Source organism: Lactuca sativa, chromosome 6 (genome assembly GCF_002870075.4).
Source record: "Lactuca sativa cultivar Salinas chromosome 6, Lsat_Salinas_v11, whole genome shotgun sequence".
Classification (NCBI taxonomy): domain Eukaryota; kingdom Viridiplantae; phylum Streptophyta; class Magnoliopsida; order Asterales; family Asteraceae; genus Lactuca; species Lactuca sativa.
Window position 1 is genome coordinate 120525197 of NC_056628.2, and position 10089 is coordinate 120535285.

The following is a 10089-nucleotide window of genomic DNA, read 5'->3' on the forward strand; positions in this document are numbered from 1 at the left end:
CAGTATCTATGTTATGTGATTATGTGGTATTATGGGGGAACTCACTAAGCTCCGTGCTTACGGTTTGCAGTTTTGGTTTCAGGTACTCGTTTTTAAAGGAAATGAGTCGGCTTGATCGCAGCGCATCACACTATGTTTTCCGCTCATGAGATCTTTGGGATTACACTCTGATATTATTCTATGATAAAATGTTTTGGTTACTGATACTTTGGTTTGACACGAGATATTATTATGAATGTTTTTATACTGATGGTTTTATGTAATAACTTATTTAAAAATGAAATTTTTAGCCTTGAATCTTTTTGAATTTTTTGACTTTTTGAAAAAGCCAAAAGCCAAAAAATCAATTTAAAAGGAATCTCAAACACCCTCTTAGAACTAAATGTTATGGATATATCTCCCAAGCTGGTCAAACCCAAGGTTATTTACTTAGTGTTGGACATAAGAAGAGAATATGTTGATGTTATAGTCTCATTATTTAAATGAATTTCATTGTTATTGTTTAAGAAATTGAGTACAGTTTTGGTGTTTTATTTTATGTTATGTTTTCATCGTTTTCAAATTTTTAATGTATGTAATACATTGGTAATATTATATTTATCCAAAAGTTTTGACTTTAGGAACGAAAAGTGTCAAATTTACCAAAGTTTTGTGGCAACAACCTAAAGGCCAAAACATTCCTGTTTCTAAGGCCCTTTAGATTTATATATAATAAGATGAGCAACCATAATGGTGGGAGTAAGTCCACATGAAAAGAAGTCCTAGGTGCCATGGCTGGAAGTAGATCTCCCACGGTACTGGTACTCAGCAACAAGTTTTGCAAAGGAAGAAGATCTATTTTCCAATAACTTGAGTGGTGAATCATATTCCTGAATGAGGCCTGCAAGAGAAAGGAGGCAGAAAGTCAAAGAGAAAAAGAAAAGGATTGAAAGGACGATATTCTTCAGAGTTTAGACCTTGTTCCAAGACTAGAACCATGTGGGCGTTGAGCACAGATGTGATTCTATGTGCAATGGTGATGACAGTTGAGTCAGAAAAGTGTTGTCCTAGTGCTTGTTGTATTGTATGATCGGCCGACACATCCACCGATGCAGTAGCCTCATCAAGCACCAAGATCTTGGTTTTCTTGAGCAACACTCGACCAAGACACAACAGTTGCCTTTCACCCATGCTCCAATTCTCTCCATTCTCACTGACTGCGAATTATTTAAGAATTAATCATAATGCATGCCTGTTTACACAATTTTAAAAATTTCATGTTCAAGGGACTCTGATTAACAAAAACCTGTAGAATCAAGCTTCTCTTCCTTCCTCCTAACTTCATCTCCCAACTGGCACTTATCTAGAGCCTAAAATATATATATATATATATATATATATATATACAAGTTAACAAGAAGCTATTCCAGAAACTACAACAGAGGTTATCCATCCTGATCCTACCTCCCAGATCTGTTCATCAGTGTACTGTTCAAGTGGATCCAGATTGCTTCGGACACTACCTTGGAACAGGTTTGGATCTTGAGGGATTATGCTCAATCTTGAGCGTAAATCATGAAGCCCAATAGAGGATATATTGATCTCATCTATGAAAATTTCTCCCCCAGTAGGTTCAACCATGCGAAAGAGTGTTTGTATAAGAGTCGATTTACCACTTCCTGTTCTTCCTACAATTCCAGTCTTTGTGCCACCACGAAAATTGCATGTAACTCCTCTTAACACAAGTGGCAAGTGTGGGGCATACCTTACCTACACACACCACCAAGTTCAAGTTCAAGTTTCTAGAGCTTTTGATCATACGATAAATTGGCATTTTGAAGGTGAAAGTCATTACCTGAAGGTTGAGTACCTCTACTTCTCCAAATGATGGCCACAAATTGTTTGGCCTGGTTGATTCTACAACAAGAGGTCCTTCCTCGGTGATAGACATGTATTGAAGTATTCTTTCAACTGATATAATGCTATTCTCCATGCTGCATAGTTTCCATATTGCTGAAGCTTGTAGGATGTTTAGATTGAGCCCATAGGTGACTGCTAACCCCGCAATACCTTCAAGATTAAAAAAATATATATTTTGTTAAATTAACGTAGCTAGGCCTAGAAAATATGAAAAAGGATTCACAAGAACCCAATTTTGCTTACTTGGATCGATGGTCCCATTTGGGAGAATGAGTAAGAAAATTAAGAACAAACCAAACATAACAGAGGACAACAACTCCACTCGGAATGATAGCCACTCTATACAAGCAACACTATAAAACTTTGGTCGCGAATATCCATCAATCAGCTTCATATTCATGTCTTCAAATCTGTGTTGTTGATTAAAGCTCCTGATGGTTGTTAAACCTGACAAGGTTTCTGAGAAATGTTGTATGATCGGGGCTTTGCACACTCCCACCAGTCGTGCTAACTCTCGTGCTGAAGACACGTAATATTGCTACCAAAAATAAATAAAATTTAACATAGTTATCATACATATGGTTATTGTCAGTAGAAAAATTAATATGACATACCTGCAACCATACACAAATAGCAATAACTGGAATGAAAACCAGGAGCACCTGCCAAGAAATCTGAGACATGATTGCAATGACAGCTAGAATTTGTACAACTGCAAACACAAAAACGCCAACTGCGTTTGAAATTGTCAAGTCTACTGCAGTTTGATCTGTGGATGCCTGTATATTTACCATTTAATTAAGTTAAGCCAAGATTGAGTACTTTTATATATATTTTAACAATTACATAAAACACAAACAAGATACTTACTCTATTTAGAATGCGCCCACTGGGGGTAGCATCAAAGAAGGACATGGGAGCATGAAAAATGCATGAATGCATTTTATTGAAGAGTAGATTGGCTGTCTTATACCCGGCTGTTGTAAGACACATGGCTCTTATAAATATGCAAAAAGCGCTTCCAAATGCCAAACTTATATAAACAATTATAAGTGTAGATCCTCCAACCGGAGGTTTCTCCCCTTGTGACACAGGTGATGCCCAAGCCAACCAGTAATTGCTTAACAATTGAAGTAATTCATAAACAGTTGCTGCTACAAGTATACAGGGCACAAGTGCTCCTCCATAAGCAGTTGTAATGTATTTCCAGTATACAAAAAAACCAACGCTTCCTTTCTCTCTTTCTTCTTTCTGAACCTGTTGTTGTCTTTTCGATTCAACTTCAACCCTATCAGCTTCCTCCATAACTTTTGTTTTTTTAGATCCAAAGCTAGTCTTTATCGAATCAATCACTGATAAAGCTTGGTTACGAGCATTGACAAGTTCCATAAACTCACTTCCTGAATTCAATAACTCATCATACCTTCCAGCTTGTTTGATCCTCCCACCTTTCAAGACCTTGAAAAAATTGAGTACAAATTGAAGATGACTTAGTGCTTTCATGTAGTTGTATGTACAAATGGAAAAAAAAAAATCTCAATAATTCACCAAGACAAGATCAGCAGCCGGCAAGAACTCCACTTGATGGGTGACATAAATAACTGTTTTTGAGTTGAGAAATTCCAGTAAACATTCCTGCGAAGAAAGTTTGAACAGAATGAACAAGGAAAGCAATTAATTTTCAGAATGGAAATAATGTGTTACTCACTTTAAAGAGATGGCTTCCTGTATGAGCATCAACTGCACTAAATGGATCATCAAAAAGATAGATGTCAGTGTCTTGATATAAAGCACGTGCTATCTGTAATCTCTGCTTCTGACCACCACTTAGATTGATTCCCCTCTCACCTATGACTGTTTGATCACCAAAAGGCAGAATTTGAATGTCTTTCTTCAAGGCACATGCTTCAAGAACCTTATCATACCTTATCCGGTCCATATCTTTACCAAATAGGATGATCTCTTCTATCTTTCCACTCTGTATCCATGGAGACTGAGCAACAAAAGCTTTGCTACCACTAAGCTTTACACATCCTGACAGCTTATTAGGCACTTCTCCCAGGATACATGAAAGTAAACTTGATTTTCCTGACCCAACTGTACCACATACAGCAACCTTGATGCCATGAGCAACTTTGATATTTATATCCTTTAGTACTGGATCACAAGATGAAACATCCCATGAAAAACTTCCATTGGTTATCTCGATTGCAATATCACTATGATCACCTCGGGGGAATATCTCTACAAGGCCTGAATCTAAGTTATCAAGACAAAGGTATGAGGCAATTCGATCTAACGAGACTTTAGTTTGGGCTATCATTGATATTGTATCGGGAAGATTGTAGATTGGCTGTTGAAGTATTTTAAATGTTGCAACTGCAGACAATATCTTCCCTGATTGAAGAGGGATCCCGAAAAGCATACATGTTCCAAAAGTGACCACAGCTACAAAAGTAGGCGCAACCCAGAATATGGATATGATTGTGGATGAAGTAGATAAAAACTTTTTCAACCATCCTGTCTCGTGACTCCTAAGATCCATAATTTTAGACAAAAACTTCATCTCCCATCCCTGAAGTTTAAGTATCCTCATATTCCTCAGAGTTTCAGATGTGATTTTCATCCTCTTATCTTTAGATTTCATTAACTCGTCTTGAAAAGTGTGTTGTAGTCTCCCGAGTGGAATATTAGCCAACATGACGATACTGATGGATACTAATGCAGCAAGTGACGCAAACCCGAGATTGAGATATAAAACTGTTAATGCCAAACCAACCTGCATGATTACAAGCCATGGATCATGTATATACCAACCAAAGTCTCCAATTCTTTCGGCGTCAACGGCGATGAGATTAGTAATCTCACCGCTGGAATGGGAATGCCCCATACTAGAAAGATTCAAACCCTTTTGGTAAATCATAGCAACAAGAGCTGCCCTAGCCCTAATTCCACCTTGTTGGAGCTTGAAGAACCAATGTCTTTGTGATATAGACTCCACGAGTTTGGCAAAGAAGAAGATGAGAATAAAAAGATAACCCTCGTGTTTTGAATCTTGTCTTGTGTTGAGGAATTGAACAAATGCATCTATGAGGTAAGGACCAACATAAGAAGAAAGTGTGTAAATAACAGCGAGGATTGCTGTAACTACGATGTCCTTCCATGTCATATGGATCAAGGCCTTGACGAGGTCGAAAGTAGTAGTGAGTTTTTTATCATCACTCTCCAACTCCAACTTGTTTTTTAAAATGGGAAACGATCCTCTTACACTATCGATACCGAAAAGTTGAGGAACATCCTCTAGATCTAATGGTTTTCTGTGACCAAGTGCAACCAATGGGCTCAACCAAGAGAAAGTGAGAAGGCTAAAGATACCACACACACACTTTGATCCTGCTCTACTACTACTACTACTTACAGGACCAATATTCACGTTGCTTAAGAGCGGTTGTTGAAGATCGTTAACCGAAATATCTCGATTGGCTCCGACTCCCAGCATAATTATTGCATTTTCTAGGTATGATGCAAGTTTAGAGATTATTTAGAGAGCAGATTAGGCTCCAGCAAGTAGCATCGACTAGAAGATTAAATCTTATATGAGATTATTTCAACTCTTCAACATCTAGACCCAGTCGTTCAGTAAGAAAAGATTCATGTGAGGCGTAATCCCGCCGACGCTGGAGCGGCAACGAATCAAGATGGGGCGACAGCGACGTTGGTGGTTTAGTGGCAGGGAAAGGATGAGATTGCGTTTTCCAGTTGGGCTTCGTGACTGGAATGATGAAGGAAAATGATTGTTTTCTGCGATGAAAGGGGCATTTCTCATACGACATCATAAGAGAAGAGAAAGAGAAACAGAGAAACAGAGACCATTATATTATAGGGCCTTATATTATATTATAGTATACAAATATTAAATCCTAACACGTCTATTACGTCTATTATCAACAGTAAAATTCTCAAGTTTTAGAATTCCACCACATGACTTTGTACAAAAATACAATTTCGTCCTTATATTTATAATTAAACAATAAAATAATAGTAAAGTAAAAAAGGAAAAGGAAAAGGAAAAGAAAAAGAAAAACAAATAGAAATTCACAAATCCGCCATTTAAATAATTTTTAAAGTGTTTTGGACCAAACTCGCAATAAAATGAAAATTTTGGACATGTGGTGCTAATTCAAATTTTTTTGGACCAAAATGACAATTTTGAACAAACCATAAAGACCATTTGTGTAGTTTAGTCAAACAATTATTGAAAATTTATTTTATTTGATAATAGTTTAAGTAATAAGAAAGAATGAACAAAAATAATTATATATCATTAAGGGTAAAATAGTCTTTTTAGGTTTCGGACCAAACATGCAACAAAATACATTATTAAGGGTAAAATAGTCTTTTTAGGTTTCGGACCAAACATGCAACAAAATACATTTTAGGGACCATTCGAGTTAAAAAAAAAATAATTAAGGAAAGCTAAATGGGTTTTTTTATACATCACGTCTACTTTTGTTAGGCCGTGGAAATAACGTCACACTTGTTATAATCCACCTGACCATTAATTAGGATTTGTCATACTATCTCAGTTTTTTGTCATTTCCAATGTGTTGGTTTTCATTCTTGCCACGTTCATATTTTTTAAAAAAAATTATTTAAAATTATATTTTAAAATTTTAAACATATTATTTTTATAAAACCTTAGGATTTATTAAACTGGAAAATAAACTTACCACAAATAAAAAAACAAACATACACTTTATTTTAAAAACACAAGACTAGAAATTAAAAAAAAAAAACATCACAAGACCACTAGGAATTCAAAAACGGTCACACTGAAAACTTAAACACATAACACACTATAAATTAGAAGACAATGAGTTCAAATTTGAGCAAATTTTAGGCACTGCTTCATAATTTACCAAAGTCAACAAGCTAGAAATCGTTGTTATTTTCAACACAGTAAGCATGAATAACATTCTGTAGCAAAGTATTTTTCATTTTCATCATTTTCGACTTCATGCATCGCCCTACGAAACACGTTGTTAAACCGAGTTACAAGTGCACTTGTTCACCTCCATTTGGCATACATTTCTTCTATACGTCAAGGTACAGGAGCTTGTCGGTTGTATATATCGGTGACTTGCCTCCAAAAAGTAGTCGGAGGGGTGTCATTATGAATTGGATCTTCTATTATATCAACCCATGAACGATCGAGTAACATCTCTTCTTCTTCAAGAGACCAAACACGAGCCATTTTTAGTGACGAGGTTTAGAAGAAGATTGAAAATAAGAAAGTTAAGGATAATGGTATTTATAGTTGAGGATTGAGAGTTTAAAGTTTGAAATTTTGAAAAAAAAATGGTTATATTTTTTAAATTTGGTATTTTTTTAAAAAAAATAATGTAATTTTTGAAAAAGAATTTTGAGTAATAAATGGGTAAAACAAATAAAATAAAATAAATATCAATGTTCGCTCTCTCTCATCAGTAAACCATCATCGAGTTGTCGAGCCGAGCTCGACATGTCGATGTCTCGGCCCAATGTTCGCCAAGGTCGTCTAATTCTTTCTCAAAGTCTACACCAAACAGCCTTATACACCGTAGTCTATACTTAGACTACTTTTCATTGACCAAAAGATATCTTATAATATGTGTGAAGCCTACTAATGTGTCAAAATCCAAACTCACCTTGAGCCCTTTTGTCATTTATTTCTTTAATAATTGTATTTATTTGTTTGTTTTAGTTTATTATAATAGTTATGACGTTGATTATTATAATAATTAACTAATTTTAAAACTTATAATATTATGATTATAAATATTATCATTTGATATATACTAGCCGTTTATCTGCGCTATACGACGAATATAAATAGTTTTTTTAAAAATTAATTTCTAGAGTCGATTAGTTCCTTTGTACAAATAGTTTACTACATCTAAATAATCATCGATAAAATTAATGTTAGAAAAACGAAATCAATAAGAATTAAAAATGAAAAGTTCTAATTCTTTACAAATGTATATCTAAACTGGAACTTATGTGAGTGGTTCCGGTTCATGCAGTTTGGAACGGATAGGGTTCGACTCTGGTTCCGATTCTTATTTTTTTCTAGAACATTTACCCAATGGGTACCCGGTGAGCCGATGATTAAGGAATTGATGTCAACGGTTCGATTCTTAAATCTAAGGATCCACTGGTTCTAGTTTCAAAATTCTATGAACTATCAGTTTTGGTTCGAAACATTTAAGAGGTAACAGCCTACACCCACCCCTTGTTTCTATTCATTTGATTTTGATTGGCGCCTTTAAAAATATAGTCAAGTTCACAACAAGAGTTTTAAAAAAAATGTTATAATAATTCAATCATTAACTTTTTGTAAATTGGATCATTTCAACTTATTTATATAGACATTACATCAAATATAAAATAACTATAGCATGTCACATTGAAATGTTTGTAACCAATTATAGCCTTTATTTAAAAACCATTTGATGATTGTATTGACAATAATAGTTTTTTATAATGGTTAATTGTCGTAAAATGCAAAATTCTTTCACCATTATATTGCTATAATTAAATCTTTTTCATCCATCTACATAAAGACAATGGTTGATATGTGGGTCAAGTATTTCACCAATTTTTATTTATACTTTTTTTATATATTTTATGTAAATTAGTTTGTTTGAATTTAAATTAGATCAACTAAATAGCATAAAACTCAATATGATTTAACTATAAAACGAAATTTTTATACCAAAAATATAAAAGAATGCAAATAATACATCATAATTTATTTTTATAAGTTGTTATATGGAAGAAAAACTAAAACTCAGTCATCTACATTCCCAACTCAGTCATATACATTCCTATGGGGCAATTTGACTTTGTTATCGATGCCTTTGTAAGCTTTGTAATAAATATATTTTATTCTCTTGCTTGTTTTTAATTCTTCTTAGTCTCTTACCTACATTGGGTTTTGATAAAAAAAAATTATGTAGCTAACTAAAATGTTAGGAATTTTTTGGGTTATCTAAAGTGAAAACATGACAAAAAAAAATAAATCTGATATATCAATAACTTAAATACAAACTTCTACCGAATACAAAGAATAAAATATAACATGGTTATATGATTAGTAAATACTGTGTTGCATGCTATGCACTGTACATTAGAAAACAAATTTTATTTTTGATAAATTTGGTAGGTATAAATTACCCCCTCCCCCCCCCCCCCCCCCTCTCCTTTCTTTTCATGTTTGTCAGATATAAAAATATTGTTCAGTATTTACATTTTACAATGACGGTGTCATTACACACCAATCTTTCTTTTTTAGCTACTTCTATCTATGTTTATACACATATCCTTAAAAATCTTACAAAAATAACCTTTTGTTCAGACTACTGGCTATTATTTAGTAGTGGAAATTTGGGCATTAGTCAACAACTAAATATCAGTTGTGCAAGACTTTTTGTAATCTGGTGTTCAAGACTTTTCATGATGTTATAACAAGCATCGAAATCAAATTAAAAACTCAAATCTAAACTCAATAAAAAAGCTTTTAGGTAAGAAATTAAAAAATATTTATATTCAAGAAAAAAGAAAAAACAATTTTGAAACGAAAACACCATAAACCCTTTCTTATCAGGCCACTACACTAATCACATAAACTTTGAATTTCTCAAGTGTTCATGGATAATACATGGAACCTACCAAATAGAAAAAATCCAACTAACCTGTAACATCCGGATTCCCAGGTATGATGTTTTGTTCTTTTATTTTTGGGTGTTGAGGGGAGACTCGACGAGTTGGCGTCTAGACTCGCCGAGTATGGTCGCGGATTTGTACGCGAGTTCACAGCTGGACTCGGCGAGTTCATGAGTGGACTCGGCGAGTCCACGCTGTTTAATGAAACCCTAATTTCTAGGGTTTGAGACCTATTTAAAGGACCTTATGGCCGTCATTTGCGGCCACCAACCCCCAGAGTGAAACCTTAAAGAGATCTAGAGCATTTGTGAGGAAGGAGAGGCCAATCTTGAACTTTTGTGGGTGTTTTTGCAAGAAGGAAGTGTTCAAGGCAAGAGGAGGCTGAAGGAGGTGCGATTTTGGTGGTTTTTGAGCTCATAGAGATTGTATTGAGATATTATTCTCGGACCTTCTTCAGTTTTGGTGTTGATTCTTAGTGTTAGGGTT

The 10089-nt window shown here is 34.5% G+C and overlaps 1 protein-coding gene across 2 annotated transcripts; it reads right to left on the reverse strand.

Annotated features, from left to right (window-relative positions):
• Positions 1-562: 562 nt before the first annotated feature.
• Positions 563-5943, reverse strand: LOC111881441 (ABC transporter C family member 3). Of its 2 annotated transcripts, none has more exons than XM_023877835.3 (10): positions 3608-5943; positions 3448-3534; positions 2770-3357; positions 2514-2678; positions 2143-2437; positions 1835-2049; positions 1444-1749; positions 1286-1349; positions 959-1196; positions 563-903 (listed from the first exon to the last, which is right to left on the reverse strand). In XM_023877835.3, the coding sequence occupies exons 1-10, from the start codon at positions 5396-5398 to the stop codon at positions 762-764; spliced, it is 3891 nt and encodes a 1296-aa protein (XP_023733603.1). In that variant the 5' UTR covers positions 5399-5943; the 3' UTR covers positions 563-761. The 2 variants fall into 2 exon arrangements, with proteins under 2 accessions (XP_023733603.1, XP_023733602.1); XM_023877834.3 differs by having other exon boundaries at positions 563-880; positions 957-1196; positions 3608-5941.
• Positions 5944-10089: the final 4146 nt, after the last annotated feature.